At 48.6% G+C, this 27,941-nt stretch overlaps 2 protein-coding genes across 2 annotated transcripts in view; both read right to left on the bottom strand.

Annotated features, from left to right (window-relative positions):
• CD81 (CD81 molecule) overlaps window positions 1-9,546 on the bottom strand; it is a 42,660-nt gene extending 33,114 nt beyond the window's left edge. Inside the window, exon 1 of the mRNA XM_067296017.1 lies at window positions 9,391-9,546. Within this exon, the coding sequence (XP_067152118.1) occupies window positions 9,391-9,456 (66 nt within the window). The 5' untranslated portion in view covers window positions 9,457-9,546. The remainder of the gene's footprint in view (window positions 1-9,390) is intronic.
• Window positions 9,547-9,924: 378 nt separating this feature from the next.
• The window catches only part of TSPAN32 (tetraspanin 32), a 48,133-nt gene continuing 30,116 nt past the window's right edge, over window positions 9,925-27,941 (bottom strand). The window contains exons 7-11 of the mRNA XM_067296016.1: window positions 27,188-27,280; window positions 25,458-25,541; window positions 19,247-22,816; window positions 17,779-17,884; window positions 9,925-10,009 (exon numbers count right to left, since the gene is read on the bottom strand). Of these exons, the coding sequence (XP_067152117.1) occupies window positions 22,721-22,816; window positions 25,458-25,541; window positions 27,188-27,280 (273 nt within the window). The 3' untranslated portion in view covers window positions 9,925-10,009; window positions 17,779-17,884; window positions 19,247-22,720. The remainder of the gene's footprint in view (window positions 10,010-17,778; window positions 17,885-19,246; window positions 22,817-25,457; window positions 25,542-27,187; window positions 27,281-27,941) is intronic.

The following is a 27,941-nucleotide window of genomic DNA, read 5'->3' as shown; positions in this document are numbered from 1 at the left end:
TGGCAAAGAGCACGGCGCAGGGGCACACACAGCTCCCGCCCGCCGCGAGGAGCCCCGCAAATACCGTGCTCGCCGGCGAGAACAGCGCTGCCGGGAAGCCCTCACGGATTTCACGTGTTCTCAGACTCAGGTTCAAGGCTGAAGATTTTTATCAGGTTTCAAGTTTTTAACACCTTGCAGAGTTTACGCCTGCTGCTCCCAGCCTCCTCTCCGCTGCCTGGGAAACGGCCCATGGCCGAGGGCAGCACCAGGATGGCACCTCGGGCACCCGTCAGGGGCTCACGGCACCCACGTCCTCTCCAAACCGCTCGCCAAGTGGCTAAGATGAAGTAAAACTGGATCCTCCGCTCTATGCATGGGCAACTGAGGCAGAGAAAGATAAAATAACCTGCCAAGGTTGCAGTATCTCGTCACACAAGCAGCCTGTCACACAGCCAGAAATTAATTGCTAAATTGGGGTTGAATACTTTACTCCCAGGTCATTTATTGCTCTCTAGACAGAAGAGCAGATATCATATTATCAGCTGCAACATGTGCAGCATAAATAATGAAAAAACAATTTGTAGCTGGATCTCATACGTCTAGCACAAAGGGGAAAAAAGTTAAAGAGCTAGAGATTCTGTAGCTTAAAGAAAATTACCTTTGGAAGAGGCTGCACATACACATACAAGCAGCTTGCAAAATGAGTACTGGGACATTACAAGTTTTGCACTGGTACCTAGAAAACTGAGTCAGGAACAGGACGTGACCATCCGCAGTGCTGCGCACACGTAAAGGCAGGCTGCGTTAAAGGCAGGGACAAGCCAGCATGTGTACGCTGCACCTCTCTTCTTGGAAAGCAGAAGTTAAAAACCTCATCTAAGGTGACTCAATTAGTTCTGTGGAAGCACTTAAAGGACTCAGAGTACAGTAATCCCTGTGCTAAGAGCTAAATGCCAAAAACTAAGCTTGTGACCCAAGGAACTTAACAGAGGTATGAAGTTATGGCAGTCTTCATGTTAAGACAGCAGAACCTCATGCCAAAGGTTCACTTAAGCTTTTAAATAGAAGTGTTATTGTTTAAATATGCCATTGATAGAAAGAAGGGAAGTTCACAAGAACTTTTTTCCATCACTCTACCCACACCACAAAAGGAGAAGATGGTCTCCGAGGGAAACAGCATCTACCGCTGGGAGAAGCTGGCAGGCAACCTCTGGCAAGCCCACCATGCCGCTAAGGGCAAAGTCTCCTTGCCTGCGGAGACTGACAGCGAGGGAAGCCCGAGGGACCGCACGTGTGCTCCTGCACGAGGGAATTGCCTCCTCGCTGTTTGTTTTAGCGAAGCACTCTTCGTTGACGCAAGGGAGGCACGCGGTGGGCCGGGGAAGCCCAAGAGGCACAGACACGTTGGCTTTGGTCGCAGTGCGAAGGGAATCGCTTTCACAGCTTGCACCGCTGCCGCGTGGGCATGCTTTTGCAGAACGCCACGCACCACGCCTGCGCTCTGTGCCCAGGTGTAGCCTAGAGCAACGCTCCTTCCTGGATAACTCGGATCAATTGATAGATCTGACAAGCTCTCGCTTGCGGTGCTGGGAGAACTGAAACTTGAGGTATCACTCAGACGGACTGGACCAGAGACTAAGAAAAATCACTCCCTTAGGAGAGGGCACAGCACCCACAAAGTCCAGGCTCTCCAGATCTGCCCAGCATCCCCCACCGTTTCAGCTGGCCACAACTTGAGAGAGTTCTCGGTTAGGAGGGAGGTTGAACCATCAAGATTCAAGCAAGACTTTTGAGAGGCAAGGGAGAAGGGAGGGGGGAGGAAGGGGAAGTGACTTAGATCAGACAAATCTGAATGCTATTTGACTGAAGACAGCCACACAATGCAAAAGCTTCCTTTTTTTGAACTAGACACAGGCACCTGTAAACCACAACAACAGGAACGACACTTCTTGGAAAACAGACATGGCCTTTTCACTATTTTCTGCAACTATCACACTTGACGGCTGACTAAAGTCCGGCCACTGGATTAAACATTTGCAGGCAAAACCCGTCCAGAACCTGAGGAAAGGCCATTTGTGAAGAGCCCCATTTTCCTCACAAAAGAGGAAGAAGGGCTACACTCAGTCAGTACATGCTCTGCTTTGAGAAACTCAGCTCATGGCTGGCTTCCAGTATTGGCTATTAATAGAGCCACGGATCAGGACAAAATTCTTAGCTGGTACCCATAGTTACCAGTCCCACAACACTAAAGTGGTTTTCAAAACAGTTTAAGGGGAGGGCAAAGAGGGAGAAAAAACCCAAAAGAAATCAAAAAACCCCAACCCCTCCTGTAAAGCACGGAGAAGCGGTAAGCCAGATGCTAAATAAAGCTTGATGAATAGGAGGAGACCGGGAATATAGCGTGACACGTTATCCAGACCTCCTAGCGGGGCCCGTTCACCCTCCTCCGCAGGAGGAGGGCAGAGCCCATGGGCTGCTCGTGACCTGCCAAAGCCCTTCGTTCAGCCTGCGCGCCGCTCCCCGCTTCCCCGCATCCCGAGCGGAGGGAGCGCGCCGGGCAGAGCACGTCCTCGCCCACCCGCCAGCTTTCCCAGGACCCGGCTGGCAGCGGGACGGAGGCACACCTCCGGCGGCCCAGCCACCCAGCAGCGGGGCCATCACGGCGCAGCCCCTTCCCGCTGCGAGGATGCAGCCCGGTCAGCCGGAAAGACTGGGCAGCATCGCTCCAAACGGCTCGTCGCTCACCAACCCGTCCCTCGAACCAGACACAAAACGACGATGCCTTTGCTCCCCAACAAAAACTCCTTCCTCGCAGGCACGCAGTTGGGAGCCGCATTCCCTCTGCCTTATCTCCACTTCATAAAGCACCTCTGATAGGAAGCGTTACTATATTCCTGAGGTTTAACCACCTCAGTAGTAGAGAGGAAAACAGTTTTAGATCCCACTTTAAAACTAATTTGGCTTTACACATAAGCATTTAACGACAATGGTAATACAACTGCTTTCCCTTTCTAATAATACAGTGAAAGGCACTTACACAGTACCTTTCATCACAGGACCAAAATGTTTCTCCAGGTATTATACACGTGTTAACACTCTTGCAGGAGATGAGCGTTACACTGGTTGAGAGAACCACCACCTCAGGAACGCCGAATTATTCCTCCCTTCGGCCACCAGTGACATCTCCTCCTTAAGAGCTCAGCATAGCTTGTTAAATGAAACCATGCACCTGCACAGAACAGAGGACCAAGCTCTTTGACAGACCAGGTTAAATAACCTTCTCCATGCAGAGATCTAAGAAAAGGTTTCATAGGCTGATGGCAGAACTATGTTCACTGGCTGCAGAGCCCGGAAACACATCCGGGTGAGCCATCATCAGGAAAGCTTAGGTCTGAGTACTGAGCCTATTCATGATGATTGCCCACTAGGAAAACATTTCCCTTGACCTTCAAAGACAGGCATTAAATAGCTGCATATTCAAATACATGTGCAAATACATTTGACTGTACATTGCCCAAATATACCAAACCCAAAGTCACTGGAGCACGATACTGGAAAAATGTTGTATCACTGGTGTTTGCAATGCTCTGTGCAATTCCCAGGGAGACCAACGATCAAAACAAAAACACCCCACTCTGCACTAGAGAGGCCTGCTGTGCGCTATGACTAACAATTTAAACTACTTCCAGCGTAGGCCTGTACGAGGGCTGCAACCTAAACCAAATTCAAGCTGTTCTATTAATCTACGGAGCGGTTTCAAAACTCTGTTTCAGATCTGCAAACCACATAAAAACAAAATGGTGGTTAATGATCACATGTAGGATCTGTGAGCAGTAGCACCCATCCTCCCTCCCTGTCACATCAAGACAGCCGCAGGGTCATGAGTTTTTAAGCAGTTATCACCCTGGGACTACACCGTTACAGAAGGTTCAGAAAGTTCGGGGTTTGCTACCTCCCTCCGACATCCTCTCCCATTCACCGAAGCCAAATATCTCAGTGCATGCTTTCTAAACTCCAGGGGGCAATTGCCAGATTTCCCAGAGTTGCACAAAACAAGGAAATACTCAGACTTTTCCATCTGTTCTCCCAACACATTCCCTTAAAGTCACTGCCTCCAAGACAGAAATGATGTTTCACTTGCATGTTCTTTCTGCTCTTCTCCTTCCATCCCTTTGGACTCTAACCATACCACACACACTCAACACAGGCAAGAGACAATAGTTACGTGTTGTCTGGAAAATGGAATTAGGAGCAAGCTCTTCCTTTTAATTAGACACCTCTCCGGTAGTGCAGCAGCAGTGCTCTAGATCTGGAAAGCTGCCACAGGCTGTATTAGGTAATAAGCTGGGTGATCCTTTTCAGAGCCAGTCAATTTCTCCATGGTTATGCTTAATTATATTTTAAAATAGCTGTCTGGCTTCTGGCTTCCTTCAGCCTCTCCCGGGGGGGGCTCTTAGCAGTGGTCAGTTCAACCAGGGCTGTGGACAGAACAGCCCCACATGCTGAACTCTAGAAAGCAGACTCCACTAATTCGAGAAAACAGATGAAGCCTGACCCAACTGCACTAGACTCTGCCCAGGGCACGGCAAAGAGCGCCAGGCAGAAACATCTCAACCCCACCAAGCGCCCAGCCCAAACAAGCTCCAGACTGACGAACAAAGACCGCCCGCTCTACAGTAACGCTGCAAGATCAAAGCAAAGCGGCCATTAAACAACCTGGTACTACTCATTCTCCATCTTGCAAGGTGGAGAAGTGAAACGTCTCCTTCAAAGGCTGCTCGGCTCGGCGCCAGCCACCCCGGTTTCACAGAGCAAGACCAGAAGTACGCTAGCAGAAGTCTGTGCCCACAGCACAGAGGTTCTCTGAAAGACCTCCTCGTTAGCAGTGGAGGAGCAGGTGCCCAGCTGCCTTAAGGCAGTAAGCCGTTTCACATGCTCAGCATTTGGCAGTCTGGCCTGCAGGAACCTATTCACCCAACCCAAAGGCGCTCACTCAGCCACTGCTGATATCCAGAGACCTCCAGAAAACCTTTTTTCTTCCGCACCTCTCAAAATACTCCAAAGACACTGGTTAACTCAGCCATGCAAGACACAATTAAAAAAAAAAAAAGAAGAAGAAAAAAGAAGAGGTGCAGGGGTCAAGTATTCAGGTTTCCAGACACGTATGCAGCGTAGCACAGGAGCCCTCCCAGCCCCACATTTCAGCAACTGGGTTAAGCGTTCCCACTGCTACCCTTGGCTTCCCCCACTACTTTGGTCAATGCACATTGCTGCATAGCCCCCAGGGATCATTTCTTTTCTGCAACAAGGCAGAACGTTTGCCGAACGCCGCCTTGACGCAACCCAAGGCAATTTTGCTCACTTCAGAGGTGCCGTTCTTACTTAATCCTCTGGCAAGCCCAGCACCTTCCGTTTCAGACGTACGGACAAGGACCACTAGGAAGAAACAACCCCCCCAAATCTCCCGCAGAGGTTACTGCTTTGGCACCCTGGGGAACCGGCACTGGGGCCAGTTCCTTTCACTTTCCAACCCAACCGCTTTGTTAAGCATCCCCAATGCACTGCCAGGGGAAGGAGAGGGGGAGGAAGCCAGAGGGCTGTCAGTTTATTTACACTCCAGCAGGACAACAGAACTACTTTAAAGCCTTATCACAGTTTCTTATTTGTTAACACAGTTAAGGCTTAGAATTGCTTCCTTTCTTCCTCTCAAGTGTGGTAGTAAGCTTCTTTTTAGTATGCTAGGAAAATGCAGCGGCTGCCAAATTTCAGGTTCTGCCTTGCGCTTATTTTTGCCAACGCCACTGACCTCAATTCAGTGCAAAGCAAATGATAAGCAAATGAGTCTGAGGAGCTGAACGACCCTTGCATACTAACCAGCTGGAACAACCACGTCACCATGAATCCCATGCCATGCATTTTCCACAACTAGCCTGCAAAGGGCTCAACCACCTGCATCAAGTATTTTCCATGCAACTTCTAGCCTTTAAATGCCAACCGCAAAAGGAACATTAGGTTAAGACAGCGACCAACATTCCTCCCTAGATGATAAAGCAAGTTTTGCTGTTAACCACATCTGCTAACTGTTAGATCTAAAATTCCCCTTGACCATGAGCTTTAAAAAAAAAAAAAAAAAAAAAAAAAAAAAAAAGGAGCGCTATGAGAGCCATTGCTCAATCATGGCTGAGCTGCCAGCCTCTCAGAAAGCATCATTAATTGTAACAAAGCAGTTCCTAGCAAATTAAGTCTTAACAACTAAGACAAATGGAAAACTTAGCCCTGAAACATCTAGCACAGCGAGAACGGGGTACTCATGGAAAGACACCAACCCAGCCTGTAAGAACGATGGGAGGATTCATTCTCAAACCCTCCCCAGACACGTGGATGGATGCACGGCATCGTCCGAGCTTGCCGTCTGCGCAGGAAGTACCTCGTGGTTGCCAGCAGCCTGCTAGGCCAGCATTGGAAGGCACTGCAAGGAGCCACTCAACCTGCCATTTGTCACTGGTGGCAGACCAGTTCGGGCGACAGCTTGATGCGCTCAGCTGCCTCCTTGGCGCCCAGTGCTGCGCTGCACAGCTCGCCCTTGCAGGCTCATCTCGCTGCCGCTGGAGAGCGCAGACCTGACCATGCATGCTATCTGCACAACTATGCTCGGTCTCCAGTCCTTCTCCCGCAGCATCTTCTGCTGTTGGAGCCATGGTCTACACCTTCTGATGCAACTAGAAATTTGCAAACCCAGGCTGAAACTTTTTTAGAGAGAAGTACAGCTGCCTTCCAGAAATACCCTGGGAAAGTTAGGCTCCTAGGAGTATAGGCTGCATCTGCATTAGAGAAGAATCCTTTGTACAAAATGCCTCCATTAAAACTCAAGTAAAAGCAGACCCCCAGCTCTCTGCTCTCTCACACTGTGAGAAGGTGATCAAGAGAAGACCGGAAGACCATGTACGATGCAAAAAAGCTCCCTACCTCTCCTTGAAAGAAGCTGGAAAAAACCCTGCTGATGTTTCCAGGGAATTAATGTCAACAGGCTCCCTCCCAGCAGGGTAGGGGTAGGCGTCAAAAGTCACAAGGAAAGAGAAAGGAGCTGGTATTCCTCTTGGACACAAAGTTTATAAATGATTAGTTGTTTTGTAAATGCGACATACATTGCGGTGAACAAGCAAGCTTGCTCAGGAACAATGGCTATGCAAAGTCCTCGTACATCCTTCCGGCCAGCCCCGCTGTCACCTAGAAGACTATTCTTCCCTTGCATCTATACCAGATGACTTCAGCAACAAGAATGACAGGAAATTAGGACAAGAAGGAAAGAAAAAGCCCCTGGACAAGCATGATAACTTGGAAGGAACAACATAAAGAGAATGCTGCGAGTCCGCAATCAGGCCCTCGTCTTTAGACGGAATCAATTAATATCATTGTCAGAGCTCATCATCTTCCCCTTGCTCAATGCTATACCGAGGAAAACGACAAAGCAGCGAAGGCGGCCTCAGGTGAGCCTGAAATCAGGCTGGATTTGACTGTGCTTGATGACATGAAGCAATAAGCCCTACACGTATCTGCAGCGGGGGCTTCCGTAGGAGGGTCGCTGTGCAGCTCTACGGTCGTTTCATTTACCCATGGAAAGACTGGAGCCTACAGCCGAGCAGAGCTGTCTGTGTTTAACGCAGCCGCGTCCCGAGCTGCGTTTTGCTCCTCCACCAGGCATCGGCGCCTCATTGCTCACTTCCCTGGGCTCCCTAATCCTCCCGGCTGCGGTCATCGGTGCAAACATTAAAAAAAAAACAAACAAAAAAAACAGACAAATTCCTCGTAAACAGAACCGGGCATTGGCCAAACGGGCACATCTTGTCTATGCAAGCAGCAAATCAGTTAAGCAGGGCTTTATCTCAGGACTCAGCTGTCGCTGGGTGGGGCTGGGAGCTTACTCCTGAGCAGACCAACTGCCTCCTCTACCACTGCCTATGTATAGAGATAAAATTTTCAGTAATGACAAACACCCCGTTAGAAAAAAGGCAGCCTTTTAAATCAGCTTTCTCCCTTTCAGTGCTCCCAGATACAGAGACTTGGAGCGCCTTCTGATGTCCTCGTCAGCAGAACTAGATGTTGCTGACCTAGAACTGTGGAAAAAAAGGAAAGTAACCACAAGTTCATAACCTTCCTCCTAACCAAGAGGATCCGCCGCCTCCAAAGCCGTGCTGCTCCACAGGCATCCGGCCGGATCGGGTCAGCCCGCTGCCGGCAACGAACCCCACCTACGAGCAGGCTGAAGTGCGCGAGGCCATGTTGGGCGGCCAACACCTTCCTCTAACAAAACACAGCAAGGAGGTGTGGAACCACCACCGTGGTCAGGCGGAGCTGCGAGACACCCAGTTGCATACGAGAAGCGACGGTTTGCCTCCAAATTCGCAGCTCCGTTTACTGTTCTCATCAGGGCTCAGAAAGCCTCCAGGGAGGGGGCCGCGAAGGAAACAGTGGTCGCACAGAGAGAGAGTATTTCTTTTTACTCAGGCTCTTCTTTGCTAAAGGGTATTCGCAACTGGGACAGACCTACCGATCTTATCACTTACAGAAAGCGCCCAAGAAACAGATATGCAGGTTTTTGCTATGTTAGCCACATAGCTCAATGAACTATCTCATGAAAAGCTTCTCCAGGAAAGCAAGCCTCTTCGACCCAGATAAAATTTGCATGCCGGAGTAACTTCCCAGAAGAGGGAGATGGGCACTCCCAGCCCGGGAGCCCAAGTTGCCCGGGTTTCTCACACCCTCACTTCTCCAGCTCATCCATGACACAAGACTTGACCAGCACCTCTCCTCCCTTCGTTAGCCCTCACGTTATCACTCGCTCTCTAGCACGCACCGATTTCAGCAGCTTCGTCGGCACAAGCCAGCAGCAAACAACCCCGTTTCCCCCCCATATACCCCCCCCCCAGCTCCGCACACAGGACGGGAGAAAAATCCCCTGGCGCCCTTCCACGGGGAAGGGGAGCAGGGCTGTCGCGCTCACAACTCGGCCCTTCGCAGTGGGGTGGCCAGCAGATTTGGAAATAGCAGATGGAAAAAAAGAAAAATCTCTCCCTCTATGGCACTATATATGCATGCATACACACACACACACATAAAAATATATATATTAAAAAAGCAGACTATTCCCCTCCTTCTCAGAAAAGGATGTAGCTTTAGGATTTTTATATATATACACATATATGTACACACACATATATACAGACATACATATTAAAAGGAGAAGCAGAAAAAAACCCAAGCCATATCCGCAGGCCACATCTTATTTTTTTTTCCAATTAAGGAAAAAAGGAGAGAGGGAAAAAAGAAAAAAAGGAAAATCCAAGGGAGCCGTGCTGCAGCCCGCCACGCGAACCGCGGGGGGCTCGGCGCCCCCGGGCCGGCGCTCACCCAGAAGATGAAGTTGAAGACAAAGAGGAGGTATTTGATGCACTTGGTGCAGCCTTCCACCCCCATGGCGGCGCGGCGAGGCGAGGCGAGGCGAGGCGAGGCGGCGGCTCCCGGCTCCGCTGCTGCTGCTGCTGCGGCGGCTGCGGCGGCTGCTGCCGGGCTGGGGCGGCGGCGCGGGCGGAGATAACCCGCCGCCAACGCCGCCCCCCGCCGCCAGCGCCGCCCCCCGGCCCGGCCCGGCCCGGCCCGGCCGCCAGCGCCGCCCACACCGCCCCCGGCCCGGCCCCGCCGCCAGCGCCGCCCACACCGCCCCCGGCCCGGCCTGGCCCCGCCGCCCGCGACCCTGCGAGCGCCGCCTCGGGGGAGGTGCGGCGACGAAACAACAGTCTTTTAAACATTCGATTTTAGGCTCAAAGAGTCCGCAGCCCAGAAAAGCATTTCCTCACCCCTTCCCCAAGTCTGCTACTCTCCATCACGCTCTGATCTTACCAACGCTTTCACCCGTCTTCTCTTTTCCTTTCTTTTTTTCCTTTCTTCTTTTTTTTGACCCACCTTTGTCACCGCGAGAAATCGTACCGAGTTCAGCAGAGCCTGCTCGGTTATTGGGTCACATGAGCATCTGTGGGATTTCCAAAGAGAACTGTGAACATTACGTGACCCGAATCGAGTAGGCCCAGCATCACAGCTTAGAAATTTCGGTTAAAACAATAAATAAAGCCGGGCAACGCAAGCGTCATGAAATTTCCCAATCTGCTGGCTGAAGCGCAGCTCTGCCCACTTCCTCATCCCTGGCAATATAACTTGCGCTGACCCCCCAGCGCTACGCTTACTGCGAGCTTGCTAGCTTCTTTTAGGTGCAGGACAGTAATTCACAAAGTCATAACGCAAGATGGCTTCTTATAAAGGCAGCGATCAGCGGCTCCACCAAAGGCTGGGTCCTTACCACGGTAAGCGTTTAATGCCCAGAGAGCAGCAGGAGCCCTGGTGCCTTCGGGTGCTCGGATAGGCACTCACATGCTTGGCAACTTTCTTGGCCGAGGAGACAAGGCAACTTGACCAAAGCCCTGCAGGCCGCCTGTCGCCATCAGGAGCCAAACTCGGTGCACAGCTGCAAATTCTTACCTGGAAAACTACCGTTTCTTGCCTGGGTGCCGCCTTCTAGGCGAGAGCATTTCAGATACCCGATTCGGAGCCTGAAACTTTCAGGCTCTGAATGCATCCATAATTCCCGTACACTGGAATTAGAGCCGTTAGTTAAGCACGTATTTTCTACACGTGTGGTGGAACGCAACTACTCCCCCCCAAACACACATACACCTTGGGCCCAAAGCATGGCAGAGCACAACTGCCCCCCCATCTCAGGCCCAAAGTGTGGTGGAGGACAGCTATCCCCCCCCCCCCAACACCTTCTCTCAGGCCCCGGCTGACTGCAAATAACTGACAGCACCCAGGGCTGACCAAGAGGAACTAGGTGATACTGGTTGCAACTGGTGAGGCCAGAAATGGGCATGAGGTCAGCAAAAAAGGCGTATTTTCCCCAACATGGCATGAGGTCAGCTCCACACCATACATCTCCACACCAAATATTGTATGACCACGAGTCAAACTCCATGCCCATAAATAGCGCTGCAGCCTAGAGCCCACTGAGCCCTCCTGCACAGCAGTGGGCTGCACGGCAGTGAATGTCCCCTTGAGCTGGGATGCCTCTCAAGGTTACTCTCCAGGAGTTAAGAGAACCTCTGACAAGAAACTGTTGGGAGTTGTAAGAAACCGAAACTCGGGCACTAACTAAGATTTGCTTGCTATGACTACACTGTATGGCCATCTTCAATAAATCTGTTTGCAATAAACCCAGAGATAATAATAATAATAGCCTACTAACCAATAATCCTCCCCCCCCCCTTCGCCCCCGCGACAACATGTAGACTGAAGATGAGTCAACATGGTTCCAAAATCATCCTCATGGCCAAATTATTTCAGGACTCTGTCTCATCTATTGAACCTTTCCTTATGGTTTTTACCGCTTGTTAATAGCCCACAGTGCTCCGCGGAGGTGGGGACCAGAGACGAATAGGAAGCGGCCCAGCTCCCCAGTTACTTCTGCTGAATACCTCCCCTGTTGTGGGCTTGCCATGGATGCACAAAGCCTTTGTCTCTAAACTGCGTTCACTCATCCATCCCTACCAGAGCAGCCAGAGGTTCGCAAGGCTGTTTATGCATGTAACTGCTATCCCAAATTATCCGTACAATCCATCTGATTATGGCGACAGCATCCTGTGTGGCTCCTACTAATCAGTCCAAAGGATAAACTGAGCTGGCGAGAGCCACAGAGCGGTGAGATACTGAAGTTGCTCCCTTGCTACATCATAGGATCCCACAGAGTCCTTTTTCTGCACAAATCATGAACCCTGTCAAGAAAGGAGCTGGCATGGATTTGACAAAAGCATCTCTAGTGGCAAAGAAAGGAAGCAATTAGAGCAACCGCTTTGAGGAGATGCCTAATGTTCTTCAAAACTAAGAAGGAGCTGTGGGAGTATGGACTTAAATCATGGGCTATTCCTGCGATAACCACTGGGTCAGATTTCCCAGCATATCCAATAACAGTGAGAGAGAAGATAAATTACATGCAGAGACTGGCCCGATTAAGCCATCTGCATCACCTTCATCATTTCCAGCTAGAAATATAAAATGAAAATATCCCCCAAACAACCAAAGAGTTTGAAGATATGAGTTGACTATAAACAAGGTAGTTCACCGTGCAAAATAGCTAAGCAGATAAATTGGATAAAATGCCTATAGCAGGAGGAGTTTAATGCTTTTGATTCAGTATTGGGACGCTGCTAGGTTAATGCTGTACGACACGACCAAGAAAAGATCGGCCGTGTGACACCCTACAGACGTTTTGAATTCTGGATTCCCAAGTGCACCAGAAATATACAAACCATAGCAAATTGCCTCACCGAGGCTATGTGAGCCAAGGAACTTCTCATATATGTAGATGACTGTTTCCAAAAAGAAAAAAAAAAAAAAAAGAACCCCCCCCCCCCCAAACTCTCAGAGACACAATTTTGGAAAGTCTGTGAAAGGGAGAGCAAGGATCCAACTGTAAACCGATAAGAACTTAATCAGCAGCACACCAAGTGCCCAGAGATTAAGGAAGAATATTTCCGTACGGAACAAGGCGGCAACCCCAACTGTAATCACAGCCACAAAGTTTTCATTTAAACTATTTCAAGGGAGCTTAGACTTTGTTGCTCTTCTTGTCCCCTTTCACCTTATTTCCCTACGCAAGAGAAAAAAAAAGTAAATTGGCAAAGGTGAAATAAACCTTTTCATGCACTTTAAAAATTGTATTAATAAATAATTCAGTTTAGAGCTAACACAGTCCTATTTATGGGATCTTTCCTTAGTCTATGTTTAAGCCATGTGTCGCCCATAGCTCCATAACAGATCTATGCCCTGATGGCAAGGACCAGAGTGGAAGAGAAAGCAGCACAGTCCCTTGATCGCATATGTTGATTAAGTCCCCAGTTATGGGCTAAAACCTACTGGGTCTAAACTGTGTTCACGCATCTGGCCATACCAACAAAGTCCTCTCTAAAGCTTGCAAGTCGAAAATGATTTCAAGCTTTGTCCAAAACTTATATATATTTTTTAAACAGCTCAGTGGGGTACATTTGAAAACTTTGACCTTAACATACAGAAATAAATCAAGGCAGTGTCAAAATAACATATACTGTTTCCCACGATTACATGTGATTTCAGCTGTTGTATATTCATGCCATGATGCAGTACTGGCTGCACAGTGTATATAGCACCAAAAATGCATTTCAAAGACTCTTTGCAGCTTTATCAGTTCTCTCTAAAATGTTTTTGTATAAAGAAGTAAAACTAATTTTCACAGGTTCAGTCCATGCATCTGTCACATGCTGTTAGTAGGTGTAAGTGCTATGAGCAGGGCTGACGGCTTCCTTCTCTGGGAGGACGGCAACCCCTCTGCCCGATCGCTTTGGTTCGAGCCTTCAGCAATACACTCTGCTAACGCATGTTCATTTACACTGAAGTCAGCTGCAGGCAGTTCAGAAAAACCTCTAAAGAAACTACCCATCCAGAAAGCCTTGCACCACTGAGACTGTGGGAAGTTTAAATCAGGGTCCAAAAAGTAAAGCACAAGCAAACAACAACAACAAAAAAACCCAAGAGCAGCCATTTAAATTTGCTCTTGCAATTACTTTTTTAAACAGAGGAAAGAAGCAGAGACCAGAGATGTTTGCAGTATTTTTCCTGTCTGCTGTTTTTTTTTTTCTGTTTTTGTTTTTTTGTTTGGATGCTGTTTACAAAAGCGTCATGCTTGTGGGTTTTGGCATAGTTGACATCTATGGGTATGACTCACTAGGGTCTGTTAAGACAAACACGCAGCTGAACTGCCTGCCAGCCCTGCTTTTCCAAGGCACAGTCCCTCGCTGCCGGGACTCGGCGGCTTTGGGGTGCCTGCTTTGCAGCGGGCGGATGCTCTCCAGCCCTTCCAGCAGCTCCAGGTTAAAAAAATAAATAAATTAAAAAAAAAAAGGGGAGGACAGGCCTGCTTCCTCCCCCTCCTCAGGAGCATACTTGGAAAGTTGGCTATGAGAGTGTAAAGCAATCATCATCAAGCCCGGCTCTGAACGCATAACTGAGGTTATGCCTGGTGCCCTGGGCAATTTGAGAGGCCAGAGGGAAGCTCCTCGGCTGCCCGGGATCCTAATTCAACGCAGAGCTACGGCTGCACGTTTTCGGTTCACACGGCCATCCTGCTGCTTAACCTCCCTCTCCTCCATCCTCCTCCCAGCTAGCACAGGAAAGACCTCCGCCAAGTGTCCGGTCACAAAACATCAGAATAACACACATGTTATTTTGTGGGTGAAATACCAGTCAGCTGTTATCGCTGCATCTTACTTTTTGGGGAAAACATGAAAGAAATATCCTAGATTTCCAATTTACTGTATTGAAACACTAAAAATCCATCCTGCAGGAGGCTGGTCGATCCAAACGACATACTAATTTCCTGGTCAGAGAACAACATGCAATATTGTTTCCCAAGGTACGGACCTGATCAAGGGTCTCAGATTCCTGCTTGGGGCAAATTGCACGGCACAGCCACTGCCCTGCATCAACAAGAAGGAAAGCTGCATCACCTCAGGAGAGGCCACGCTAGTGACGTTTAATTATAGCTTATTACTCAGCTTCTAGTGGTTCCAGATAGCTTAAGGTCACTGGCAAACAAGCAGTGTAGGGGGAAAAAGAAAACACAACAGCACCGAAGCTGCACAGACACGCAGGAAACTAAATTCACAACGAATGGGGCAGCAAAGGGGGAAGGCTGCAGGCAGAGGACCTTGGCTGAGCGCGCCCAGAGGCTGGTGCTGGGTGCTAAGAGGCTTTGCAATGCGTGGAAACGGTTTATCCACGCTCGACATGCCCGAAACGCTGCACCCCTCCAAACGCGACCTCCTGCCCGCAGCGCGGCTCTTGGCACAGGGCAGACCCGTGCCGGCTGCCGGCCCTCGCACGGGGGACCAGTGCGCTTCTTCGGGGCAGCTGGGCAGCGCTGCTACCCGGTGCAGGGGTGCCCTGCCTTCTCCCTTTCCCGGGTCACCTCTGCTTGAGGGTCAGACACTGCTCCGACTGTGCTGGCTCCCACAGTGGAAAAAGCAGAAAGCAAGGGGAGAAGGCTTGACTTTTTCCCTCCCTGCTTTCCTCCTCTTTCTCCAGTCCCAACAGAGACTGAGCACGCACTGGGAAGCCTGAGAAACCGGCATATGCAGCTGCAAAAAAACAGCTAAGGAAAGAAAAACAAACAAGCAAAAAACCCCCCCAAAACAAAAACCCACCCCCCCCAGCCCTCTGCATTGCAGGTGGCGACCTGTCCAGCAATGCCACCTCGACCCTGTCCCAAATACCCCCCAAGCAGCCGGGCGGAGGAACAGGGACATCGCTTACAGCAGGGGAAACGGGGCTAGTGTGCATCGCTGCCTGTTCAGCCAGTGCTTTCATTTGGAATAAAAATATAGAATAAAGCAAGTCTCACACGCATATCTAAGGAGAAGACGTTTCCAGAATACACTTTTTGCGCTCGGAGGGAGCAGCTGACGCCTCCACTTCAGAAGGTGGGTTGGAAAATCCCCTTGCCCTGATCTGCAAATTCAGCTGAAGCACCATTTTAGCATGGGGGCTTGTGGGTTTTTTTTGTCAGCCTTTTTTTTTGGGGGGGGGGGGGGTATGAGGCAAGCAGAAACCTGTAGCTGTGCCTGACGTTTCTGTTTCTAATAAACTCAGCAAATGGTTCCCGTCTGTGCAGCCTGTCTCTCTGCCATATTTAAATATTTATATCAATGTCTCTATGGTGATGGATCGAGTTATATAATGAGGAGGAGGAGGAGGAGAGAGAGGGTGTTGCAGAGAACAGCACCGGCTCCTCCTGCAGCATTCGGAACAGGCAGGACAACTGCCTCCAGGAGCAGGTTCGCTGCGAGGAGACCCGGCGACATCGGAGGCTCAGAGGAAACTCCAGGATTCCCAAGCCGGTTTCCCAAGCCGGGGCAGAGGCTCCCTGTCGCCAGCCCGGGCGCTTCTGCTTTCCGGCCAGAAAGCGAGCCCTCGGCGTTTTCCTCAGCGCGTCCGAGGCCGCGCTGGGGCTGGGGCTGGCCGCGTCTCCGCGGGATGCTTCGCTTTGCTCCGCTCTGCCAGGCGAGAGGAGGAGCCCGGCCCGCCAGGAAGGCCACAGAGCCTCTACTGTATAAGTGATGTATAATTCATTAGTAGGTGAAAGCAGGCTAGAAGGGAATAGCTTACTGCCAACGTGACACGGCTCAGAAGAGAACGAGCATGTCCACGAGCAAGCTGGTGTACGTAAAGGTTAAACAATAGAGCCCTTAGTTACGCAAAGGGGAGACAGAGGGGGTTTTGCCTTAGAATAATGTAAATAGCCTAAGGGAAAGCTGAAGCGAGAGCCAGCCCAGAGGAGGGAAAGGTGCCAGATATGCAATTTGCCATTCCTAGCAGCAGCAGCAGCGACAGGATGTTGATCCCATACGCAGCTGCGAGGTTGCCAGCGCAAACGTCAGCCACGCAGGTTTATTCTGGTTTGCTCAACACGAAACACAGCTGAGCGCAGTCTCTGCCCAAGGAGCTTACAGTCACGGTAAAAGGGCAACACGAAACATGCTGGCAGGGCAGGGCAGGACTGCACCTCCCTTTCCCCCCTGTTCTTTTCTGAATTCCTGATGTGGGCTCTGGAGCAGTTTCCCATTAAGCAGGAGTTCTTCTGAAGCCTGTGTCACTTTCACCGATGCACTCGCTATTCAGAGCTGCGCAAGCACAACCAGATACTGGTAAACACACCCAGCCACCCAGATACTGCTGAACGTGGGGAGCGCGAAGCTGGGATATTCACCTTCCTCGCAAGGACAGCAGGAAAGACCTTGCCTTTCTGCTTGCCTGGGTCTAAGAGAATAGCGCCTCGAGCGCAAGAAGATGTTGGTTGTAGCTGGTCACCTCTGGACTCTGTTAAAATATTTCTTCCGAGATGTACAGACTTCACACAAACTGAGCGACAACCCTGTATCTTCCCCATAGAAAGAAAAGGTCTTTTTCTCACGATAACCCTCCTGGAGGGGGTAGATCTGCAGATTCCCCCAGAGCATTAATTTGCCCAACAGTCCTGGACGCCTTCGGGTGACGAAGGACAGCCCAGAATGTAAGCGTAAGCCTGCGTTGACACCACGAGGCTGCAAGCGGCTGTTCCTCGTTAAGCTGGGTATTTTTTTTGGGAACATTTCTGGGTTTCCTGGCCTGCAGTCTAACCTTGGCTCTGCCGAGCGCTCGTACTTCCAGGCAGGGGACAAGCGGTCGACACGAGGGGCCGCGCTCTTCCCGCGACGCCGGGAGAGCCGGGCCGGCTGAGGTACCTCCGCCCAGGCTCTGCGCCGGGAGCGAGGGGGCAGAGCGCGCCGGAGAGCCGAGCGACCCAGAGTACAGTCAGGACCGGCCTCATCCGCAGGCCTGTAACTAGTCATGGGTTTGGCAGCTACTTCCTAGCGCTGTAAAACACGCAGCACATGTATTTTTCCAAAACAGCCTCTGCCTCCAACATTCCTCGTCAGCTCCCTCTCCTTCCTCCTGCACTTTCCCCGCCATCCTACCCGATGTAACGTCTCTCAACAGACGAGGCTAATACTCGCTACCGCTTACTAATCCTCCCAGAAGATGAACCAGACATTTAAAAAAATGCAGCCCTTAGTAAAACGCTCTACGAGGATGATAAGAGAGAGATCAGCAACACTTCTTATTACAGCTGCAGAGTACTTAGGATAGGACCGTGCTTTCAAAGGGGCTTTTTACCTTACCCACCTTCAACTGGGCAGGCTGAAGTTTCCTGCATGGAGCATCTACCTCTGGCTGAATTTCTAGAGGAAAGTTATAGCAGGCTGGTTTTGAAAATGTGTTGTTTCTGCACCTGTTTAAAAAAAAATAAAAAAATCAATCAAGATCTACCAATCTTTTCTTCACAAAATATCTCCATAAGTTTGGAAATACAGTTTTAGCTTGACAGGAGTTGGCTTCCTTACCACCCCAATGGTGCAGAGGTCCACCCCAAACCGTCAGATTATAAGCCTCCCAAAATGACTTGTTCATAAGCATCTTCTCTTGCTCCGGGTGTGAATAAGCGCAAAGGGGGCTGTTACATGGGGAACATCTATGTTGCCTGTGGTGGGGACTGGCAGACACATAGTCAGCAAGGGAGGAAACAGCAGAACATTTCCAGTGCGAGGCAAGGCTGAAAGCTCCCCGCTCTTCTTCTCAGAGGCGCCCGCAGGCTCAGCAAATTGCTCGACCTGTGCTTTCTACAGCTGCGCTGAGCTCCTCAGGTCTCTCCAGGTACCAGACGTAAGCCAGGGAAGCTGCAGAAGCGCCGCGCGCCCGCAGCTCCCGTGCAAGTCGGCACGAGGACCCCGGCTCCCCTTCACGCTGGCTTTACCTCCGGGAGGACCACGGCTCCAGGCCGGCATCTGCCCACACACGGACAGGCCAAACTGCACTTGCCCAGGTGGCCTTAGCAGAACTAACTGACAGCTATCAGAGCTTCACTGACAATTAACTGGAGCCAGCTGGATGTTTGTACCTTTGGCTTTTTTTTTTTTTCCTTGCAGACGCCTACACAAATAAGGATTTCTTCTCTGCTGCAGTTTGAGTGCTGATGTGCTTATAACAGCCAGCTTCCTCTTATAAACACACTGGGAAGGCTACCCAGGTCTGCAGGCGTTTCCCAGCCTGGCTGCCAGCCTCGCGTTCCCGCCGGCGAGCTCCGCGCTCGTTTTCAGACGGGACCTCTCTGCCGCTCTTCTCACGCTGGGTAAGTCTGCGGCGCTCGCACATCGGTCGCTGGGGCTTTGGCTTTGCCGCGCAGGAGCTCTGATTCGCCCCTGGCAGGCAGCAAGTTAAGGACTTTTGAAAAGCAAAACGCATTGACTGCGAGGCAGGGAGGGATAACTGTTTTCCGTGTGGGCACAGGCGTGAAAACCCTAGACGTTTCCCTGCCTCGCGACTTCTGTCGGGGCATCGCTAGGTCGTGCCGCTTGGCGTCAGCGGTGGAGCCCAGGCACCGTTTTTATTACCGCATTCCCGACCCCGGCGGCACGGGCTGGTGGTTTGCACCCAGTGCTGGTGGTTGGACCCGAACCCGAACCTCTGCGGCGGCGCCCCACGACCCGCCACAACCACCGCGTGGGTTCTGGGGCGCCCCCGCCTCACCCCGGGAGGCCACGAGCATTTCAGCAGGGGCAAGCCAGGGCCCCAAAACAACCCCTTTTCTACTCACCCGCCTCTTCCCGCGGCCGCTGCAGGAAATCCCGGCCAGCGAGCTCGGACGCGGTGGGCTCCCCAAACGCGGGCGTGCTGGCAGCGACGGCGACCATCCCACGGCGAACGTCTTCCCCCTGGGCAACCAGGCTCAATACCGCGTCCTGCCAAGTGCTGCTCTGTCACGGGCTCGTTAAAGATGCTTTTCCTTGCATAGGAACTCCAGGGTATTTGGAAACATGGGAAACGGCAGTAAAGATCATGAAACTACTAGCACATACATACGGAGCATAGTCTTTTTAATTTATCCTGTGTTGGATTACTACTTTTTTTTTTTAAATACAAAGCCAGTTTATTTGTATAAGTTTAGAACACTTCCCACCCATACTCCAAATAAATCTTTAAAAGAAAGAAAAAAAAACACACTAAACCCCCCTGAATGGCTATAAGAGCCTCAGAAGGAAAGGGACTGGAGACTTCCAGCCACAGCAGGAGAAGCGATTGCACGTTTCCAGTCCGATTCTCCCTTCAAGGAAGGGACGGCCACGCTCCAGGCGCATTAGCCCCTCCATGAAAAGGTCTGGTGCAAGTCACATTCTCAACCCTGCCGCCACTGCAACATAAACCATTGCACAGGTGTGAAAACTGCAGCTCTACACACAGACACATGCATATGTATATATAAAATATATATAAAAATACACACACATATAGCAAGTGCTAGAACTTACCTGCTTTTCTGATGAAGTTCCAGTGATCACAAATGACTCAAGGGAAAAGAGAAAGGGGGGAAAGGGGATTTTAGTCCTTTCCTGTTTCTGTATTATGTACAGGCTACTCTTGTCCATACTCATCGCTTTACATCAAAATTTGGTGTGGGAAGGAAGAGTACACAGGGCTGTTAATCACAATATCAAAGCTTTAACAAGGATATCTTTTCTCCTATTGGACTTTAAAGAAGTTTAAGCAGGTAACCCACATTAATCAAAGACTATTCGCTGAATCTCCAATTTTTGAAATGGCAGAATATCATTAGTTCTGCAGGCACCAGACAGTGGTGCAAAAGGGGAGAATAGGACCTGAACATCCAATGTTTAAAAAACTTAAGCACCGAAACAACCCTAATCAAATGCCTTTCTTCCAGTTTCCAAGCAAAGTGTTAGAGATTCCTTTTATATAAATACTCTGCTCTTTATTTATTGCTTAAGTGTGTCCTTGAGCTTTTTTTCCTGCTTCTGCTTGCATTATTCCTTGCAAAGGACATGACTGCTCTCACATTAGCCGGTTGTTGGTGGTAGGAGGCTGATGAGGTCAGTGACAAACAGCCAAGGGGCTGCTCCAACTGGTGGGCTCCTCTTCCTCAGAAAGATCAATACAGTCATCTCCGTCTTTGCTGCTAAGGCACGCTTCTGCGACAGGCGTGTGCCAGCTGTGCAGGGAATATCTCTTCCCAGCACTGAAAGGATCACTGACAACTGTTCATTACTCAAACACCCAAGCAATCCAGACAGCCTTGTGCATTGCAGAAAGAGAAGGACGGACAGCCCTTCGCAAGAAATTCATTTTTATTGAAACAGCCATGAGTCACATGAGCTGCCAGCTGGCCTGCGGAATAACAATAGCATTAGCCTTGACAATAACAGCTAGAGCTCACAATGGAGATTGTCCATCTCTGGAGAACGATATCCTCAAAATATATATATACACACAAACACACCCCCCTGAACCTTTTCCTGCTGCTAGAAAGCAGGTATACATTCGCAAGTGCAGCTGCTAGGGTAAGCATATTACTGCTAAATCCCTGCTAGACAGAGGCATGTTGGTGACTGCCAGGAGGTAGCATGAGTAATGCTTCCGAGCAGTTTGAACTTGATCTTGCTTCCAGCAAAGTCAGTGGTGAAACTCTGCTCATTCCCAGGGAGCCGGATAAGGACCTACAGCCCTTTCTCCCTTAACGCAGTTCTTCCCCATGCAAGATGTTTGCAACATTCTTCAAATACTAACCACGTTAGGGAAGGTACTGTAGGCTGTATCGCTGCTTTTACATATGTAGCGGTCCACATCTGAGGGCCAGAAATTGCCCTGAACATCAGCACTGGGGTCTTCTCATTTATTTCTAAAACGATTGCCCCTTACTATTTTTCCATGGGTAAAAGCCACAATGAAGGAGAGCTTCTGAAAGCTGCTGTTACTTCAAAAACCATTTCCCATAGATTTACTTCCCATCAGAAAGTCTGCTGTGAACCATATGGCTATCGCAATTACGGTTTTCAGCCCAGAAGTGGCTCTGCCTCTTCGCAAGAAGGGCAAAGCACAACAGGAAGCCATCAGATTGGCTAGACTGAGAAGTCAAGTTCTTCCGTTGATTGAGACTTTTCAAATTTCTATTTAAAATTATTATCAATAAAGAGATGCAACGAGGATGTGGAGCTGGACATTGTATTGCTAACCTGGCTGGAGATCAGTCCCACTCTCACAGATTTTAAACACAAATCCTGTGCATACATAGTATCAAAGTCCTTTTGTATTTCACAGCATGGTAGGTTAATGAAGAGAGATAAATAAGGAACTAAAGCAATAAGTTGAACAAACCAACACAAAACCGATGTAACATCAAGCTCCAGGAGATGGACTGAATCCTAAGAATCAAAAATGGTGGTGTATAACATTAAAAAGGAGAAGCGATATGTCCTTATTCTGGTTGTACATTTTAAAATTCATGCATTGCTTTCTAATTTTTCTTTCTAGTTTATACCAAGAACTTCACAAGTCTGCTAATATTTGAAATTAGGGAAGAAATTAGGGAAAAAAGTCAATGGCTGTTGGATGCCTAGATACCTAAATACTATTAGAAACCTGCCCAAAGTCAATAATGAAGAATGTCCAGGTTGGAGAACACATCTCCCATTAGCAGTGCCACACTTAGTGTAAACATATTTGCTGACAGCAAAAGATTTGTCCTGGGCTGCAATCCAAAGCTATCTTCCTAGAAACATTACATCTTTTGGGGTCACAAGAAACTGGCAACTGCTCAGATGAGAGCACAAGAAGAGTCTGAATCGGGCAGATTGGTTCAGGCTGTGATTTTGGCTTGCTGGGCTTTTTTTTCCTTTTTTTTTTTTCTTTTTTCTTTTTAAACATCCTGACTCAGAGGCTGTTTGTGTCCCGATCATTGAGTTACAGCCTGTCCTTCCCACACACCCAGTGAGTCAACCTGTACCCCTGAGCCCAGGTGTGCGTGTCCCTTTGTCCTTGCCCATTTTCCAAGGAGATGTGGTAATGCTACTCTGTAAAGCGTCATCCTGAGTGATCAGCTTGCAATGCACAGCAGCTAGGAGTGCTGGAAAGGGAGACACGTAACTTGAACAATGGTGACACGTCCCACCTCCTGTCCCCAAGCAACACCTCCTCAGGCGATTTTGCAGACGACTTCAGGCAGCTTCCTGTGCCAAGAGTTGGCTCTACCCAGTGGGGAAGTCAGGTCGACAGATTTCTACCTTTCTCGCAGAGTGTATTTGCCTTTCCGGTCTAGGTTGTTGCTGAAGTGGATGGAGAAGCAGAGGAATGAAGTTAGAATCATCCCATAAACCTAAAAGCAAATAAGTGAAATAGGCAAACAGTTAAATACTGAACCGATTATGATGCATCAGCTGCATGAAAAAAATAAATATATAGCCTGTTAGTTCACTTAGCGTTTCTGAACTTATGTATTAAAATGTCACATTTTTGTTAAGAGCTGTTTTTCAGAAACATGGCGAACACTAACTCCAACATGACAGAAAGAAAAAAAACATGTGGTTAAAGCATCTGATTGGAATTAGCACAGCATGGCTCAAACTCAGGCCTAAAAATACCAAAAATGACAAGCAGCCAGGAAATTCAGATTTCAAATTCCTGCCACAAAACATTCCTCTGTGCAAGCAAACAAACATATAATAGCCTTTTGTAAAAATAAAAGGGGAAAAAAATCCTCATATATTGTTTGGGGTTTAAAAACAAACAAAAACCCACACATGCATGTGCATGATCCTAAAGTATCACAAAGACAGTATACTTCCTTTGCATTGTAATATTCCGATTTGCTGACTGGTGTCTATAATTGTGCAGCGGTGTCCGATCACACATCGGAATTTACACAGGCAACTTATCAAAGGTAGGGCTGCTGCGGGAAGCGTGATGAGGGCTGTAACAATGCGCTCTCTAAAAAAGAGTTTGCCTTAAGGCGAGCGCGCCTTGGAGCGCGGCGCGGCCTGGGCACATCTGCGAGGAGCTCATTGTTAGCTGGAGGGACGGTGACATCAGGAGAGCCAGACCAGTCACCGCACGCTTCCTGCGCATCCTGCCATCACAATGGCAAGAGCTTCGGGGAGATTTCCTCCCGCCTGGCCTGTACTTCAAAGACAGTCACCTTATCTGGCTACAGCATCAAGCTGTGAAAAAACATGCTCCCACTTTTGTGGGAACACAGCTGAAGTGAAGTTTCTCCCATACCCAAGAAAAACTAGAAGGCAACACCAGGTATTCATAGGTGACTTTGCACTATGCATCAGGTGTGCCTCCTGAAGACTTTGAGAAACAGCTCAGCTACACCAACAGTCAATAAAGCCTTAATACTAAAGTTTTAGATGAACACACAATTCTGTGCAAGTAGAAATATGCTAGATCAGACTGCTACATATAGCATTGCCTGATGGTCTTCCTAATTTATTACTAACAGTATAAAAAAACCCATAAGTTTTCATTGATCTGTGTTTTCTTTAGATGAAGAAGAATCTTCTAATCTATCTGAGCTCCACAGATGAGCCATGCTGCTCTTGCGCTATATTTAAATACACTAATTTCTCTGCAGATACCCACCTCTATCTTCCAACATAGCAACTCGACAAGAATAACTCAGACCTGGTATTCCTGCCACTTTCTAATGGGAATGGAATAAAAGACAAACCACTGTTTGGTGAAGGACCTAGCAGATAGGTGTCATTGGCTCAAGGCTCTCTGTTGCTTTTACACAGCATTTATAGAGTTAGGATAACCTTTTAGGAGTATTAATCGGCAGGATTAAGGGTAAAGCTACCACTCCTAGATACACTGTGTACTATGACAAGGCAGATAGAAGTACTTAAAAAAAAAAAAAAAAACAACAACAATCTCTAAATACATGTTTAGTCAGAAAAATTTGGCCCAGAGGTATTACAGCAGAAGAAAAACTAACTTCATGTTTAAAACACAAGTCTCCTGGATGGTATTCCTCTCTGGTGTGTTTTACTACGTGAGTAGGGCCCTTGCAGAGAGGTAAAGTGTGATATACATCTGCCAAGCAGTTGGTAGACATAAGACAAGACTTGTTTTATGAGCGTTGCTCTCCAGCTCTTGAACAAACTGCCCACACAGAGCGCTCTGACTTCTGCAATAAAGTACATGTTCCTATTGCAGCACTTCAGTTCCCTTTCCCTCCTCTCTCCCCCCAAAAACATGCAAATTCAGTAAAGAATGAGTGATGCCCTTTCTACCCAGGCTAGCCTCTGAAAACGACCCTCTGCAAGATCCTACCTCAAAGGCCGTGCCTGGGAGCCAAGACAACGTGCTCTGCTTTTCCTTGTAGCCTGCTCCTTACAAGCCCGTACTTCGCCCACCAGCTGCTCAAGAGACACATCTGTGCTGGGTTCAGTAATAGGAAGAGACCTTCCCTTTCTGCACAACTCTCCACTCTTAGTGCTCATAAGCTTTCTAGGCTTCGAGCTACTGCTGCATGGAGAGGCTTCAGTCTTGGCTAGGAGGCAGCCAGTTAGCATTAGGTAGGAGGCGGCACCACATTTCCTGAAAGACCGGGCTTTCCTGCAATTGCTGCTGACTTTTTATCTGATCCACAAGCATCTGTGCAATCCCTCGCTTGCAGGGTGAAACCCACGTGAATGAAATTCAAATGCTGCTGCAGTCCACTCCCATGCTGCTCCCCCTTCCCATTCGTCATGCCTAGTTTTGGCAGAAAGAGTCCAATGAGTTTATTTCTGCAGAGAAATCCATCCAGCTGTCAGCCTGGCACCTGTCACAAGACAGGCAATGGCTCTTTCCTAATTTCTGTGACAAAGTCCTTATTTCTCTGCCACTGAACTCTGAAATCATCCGAGTGAGACGCCCAAATCCTAGCTTCTGGAGGCTAATTTAGGATACGACTTCCCTCCTGAAGTCTGCCCCTCTGGGTTAGAAAAGCAAAGAATAAGCATAGCTACCACGAAACAGATGGTGATGGTCAGGAGCACGAAGACAAAATCCATATGCTTCTTCAGGAAGTCCTGGATCTCTTGGAGGCAATCCTGAGACAAGAGAGAGACTCTGTCACAGCACAGCAGCAGCTTGGGGAATTCATCCTCCACTGCCTGACCGCATGTAACATGACCTCAAAAGAACGAAGAAAAAAAAAACAAAAAAACCCCCCAGCACACACTTTCAGGCCCCTAGTCTCTCTCAGGGGCTCTCTATCACAGAGGCAACGTTTGTTCGAAGGACAGAAACGGGAGTGAGGTTGGTTGAAGAAGCAGTAAGGATGAGAGCAAGGGCAGCAATAACAGGCACCCTCCTCTGTATTGTCCCCTGCATCATGTGAATTTTGGTACCATTACATTGTATGAACTGGGACAGAAATCAAGGCAAGAGGGGTCCTACAGAATTGGGCTGGTCCATTTGCAGACCAGAGGAACACCACCTCTCCTTTGCTCTGCAACTTGGGAAGATAAATACCTACAGTATATTCTCCATTGCTACAGTATGCTGCTTTTTTTTTTTTAAAATAAAAAAAGTATAGTGCATTTCAGACACAGGGTGGAGGGAGGGTGGGAAGCACGTGCACAGGTAAATATGCTCAAGCACAAACATTTTCTCCACCGAAAAATGGAAGGAGTGAAATGAAAACATGGAAAAGCAGCACACCATAACATGACATATGTTCTTCAAAGATACCATAGCTCAATTTTGCAAGGTGTCATGAACATTAAAGGGTATTAGTTTTAAGCATGCAAGTGGCTCCACTGTAGTCCAATTAGACTTCCAAGACAACCACTAAGTCAAGAGAACCATTGAAAAAATGTAAAAGCATGGCCTTGATCAAGTGTTTTACCGAGCTGGGTAAGAGCGCTCGTGGCGCTGCGGCATCAATGCCGAAGAGTAAATGCATTGCAACCACCAAATCCTGCGGTTCCGCAGGCTGCAAAACGTGTCTTCACGTTTACCTCCCCCAGCTAGCAACTAGAGAAAATTCAGAGAAAATTAGAAGCGGTGAACAGAGTCAAACACACAGTGGTCAAGTTTGCTGTTCTCTTCCTTCCTGTTATCTGATCTCAATTCCACCCTGTTTTGAGAATTTGTTTCTCAGGAGACAGTATTTTGAAATGCTACCCTGCAGGCTGATGTGTGCCTAAACATCACAGTGTTGCGTTAGCGCTTGACATCTTTGCATAACAAGGGTGTTTTTGTATAGCTGTAGCAACACCGTTTTGTTTTTCCTAGGAATAATATACATATTGAAGCTGGCAGCTTTAGCTACTTCAATTCATTTGACTACTCCAATGGAAAAAACATACTCTGAGCAAATCTATTGTATAAAGTCTACTTTATAACTTCAGTACAGAGATCATCTAATACTGGTGGCTTCTCCATCACTTTACTGGGATACTGCAAAAAAAAGGAATGAAATGTACTTGACGAAGCTACTGCTGGACATAACAACCCTTATTTATGACTTTCTTTTTTCATTTTAAGTACCTGTTCAATGCCCTTGGAAAAGGGATTACAATTACTGTATGCACTTCCAACACTTTGCTGTTAGGGGAATACTTTTTTAAGCCTCAGAAATTAGCATCGCATGGAAAGTCCAGCAGGTTTTTGAGATCAGACACATGCCTGTGATATCACATAATCTCTGCACATACAGAAGGTAAGAAGGAAGGACCGACTTTCTCCTTACCTCTTCCGCTGCCCTGGCATGCCCTGGCGGGCACGTCCTGTGTTCGACGTCTCCCGTCTCTCCGAAGGGAGAGTGTTTCCCGCAGCACAGGAACTGAAAGAGAGCGACCGCTCGGTTAGGTAATGATCTGGGCACTTCCCTTCCCAGCAGATGCCTGCAGCCGGCCGCATCAGCGACAGGGGACCTTCCTTTCTGCCAGGATTTTACAAAAATCAGGGCTCTGCAGAGCAAATAATGCAAGTACATAACTAACAATCAGAGCAACAGAAGTTAAATTCAGAAGAGCTGAAGGGCCAGGACCCGGCCCTCTCCAGGGCTGCAGTCCAGTCACTCCTGAGGTGGTTCTAAAAAAACAAAAACAAAAACAAACAAAAAAAACAACCACCAACAAAAAAACAGCAATGCAGAAACTCTTATTTCCAGCACTTGCTATGGGCTGGGGTAGGGGGAGCCCAGCAACACCCACTGTGAAGCTGACCTCTTAGAGCCAGGAAAAAAGAAAAGAAGACTGTTTATCCATTTATTAAAGTGGCTAAAGCAAGCAGTTGGTGAAGCTAGGTACTCTGCCTGATTCTCCTTTCCAAAGGTGAATTTGGGTGTATTAATAACCCAGGGCCTTAATTTCCCCACAAGAAGCACTAACACTCCTGGCAGTGTCTCTAAGGGGCCACTGATGTCATTAGAATGAAAAATATTTGCTCTTAACTGCGTTTTGAGAAGCACAGATGAAAGCAGCTTTGGAAAACACTTATTA

The sequence above is a fragment of the Apteryx mantelli genome, chromosome 4, assembly GCF_036417845.1.
Source record: "Apteryx mantelli isolate bAptMan1 chromosome 4, bAptMan1.hap1, whole genome shotgun sequence".
In the NCBI taxonomy this organism is placed as follows: domain Eukaryota; kingdom Metazoa; phylum Chordata; class Aves; order Apterygiformes; family Apterygidae; genus Apteryx; species Apteryx mantelli.
Note: the sequence above shows the minus strand (reverse complement) of the source record. Positions and strands in the feature narration are given on the sequence as shown.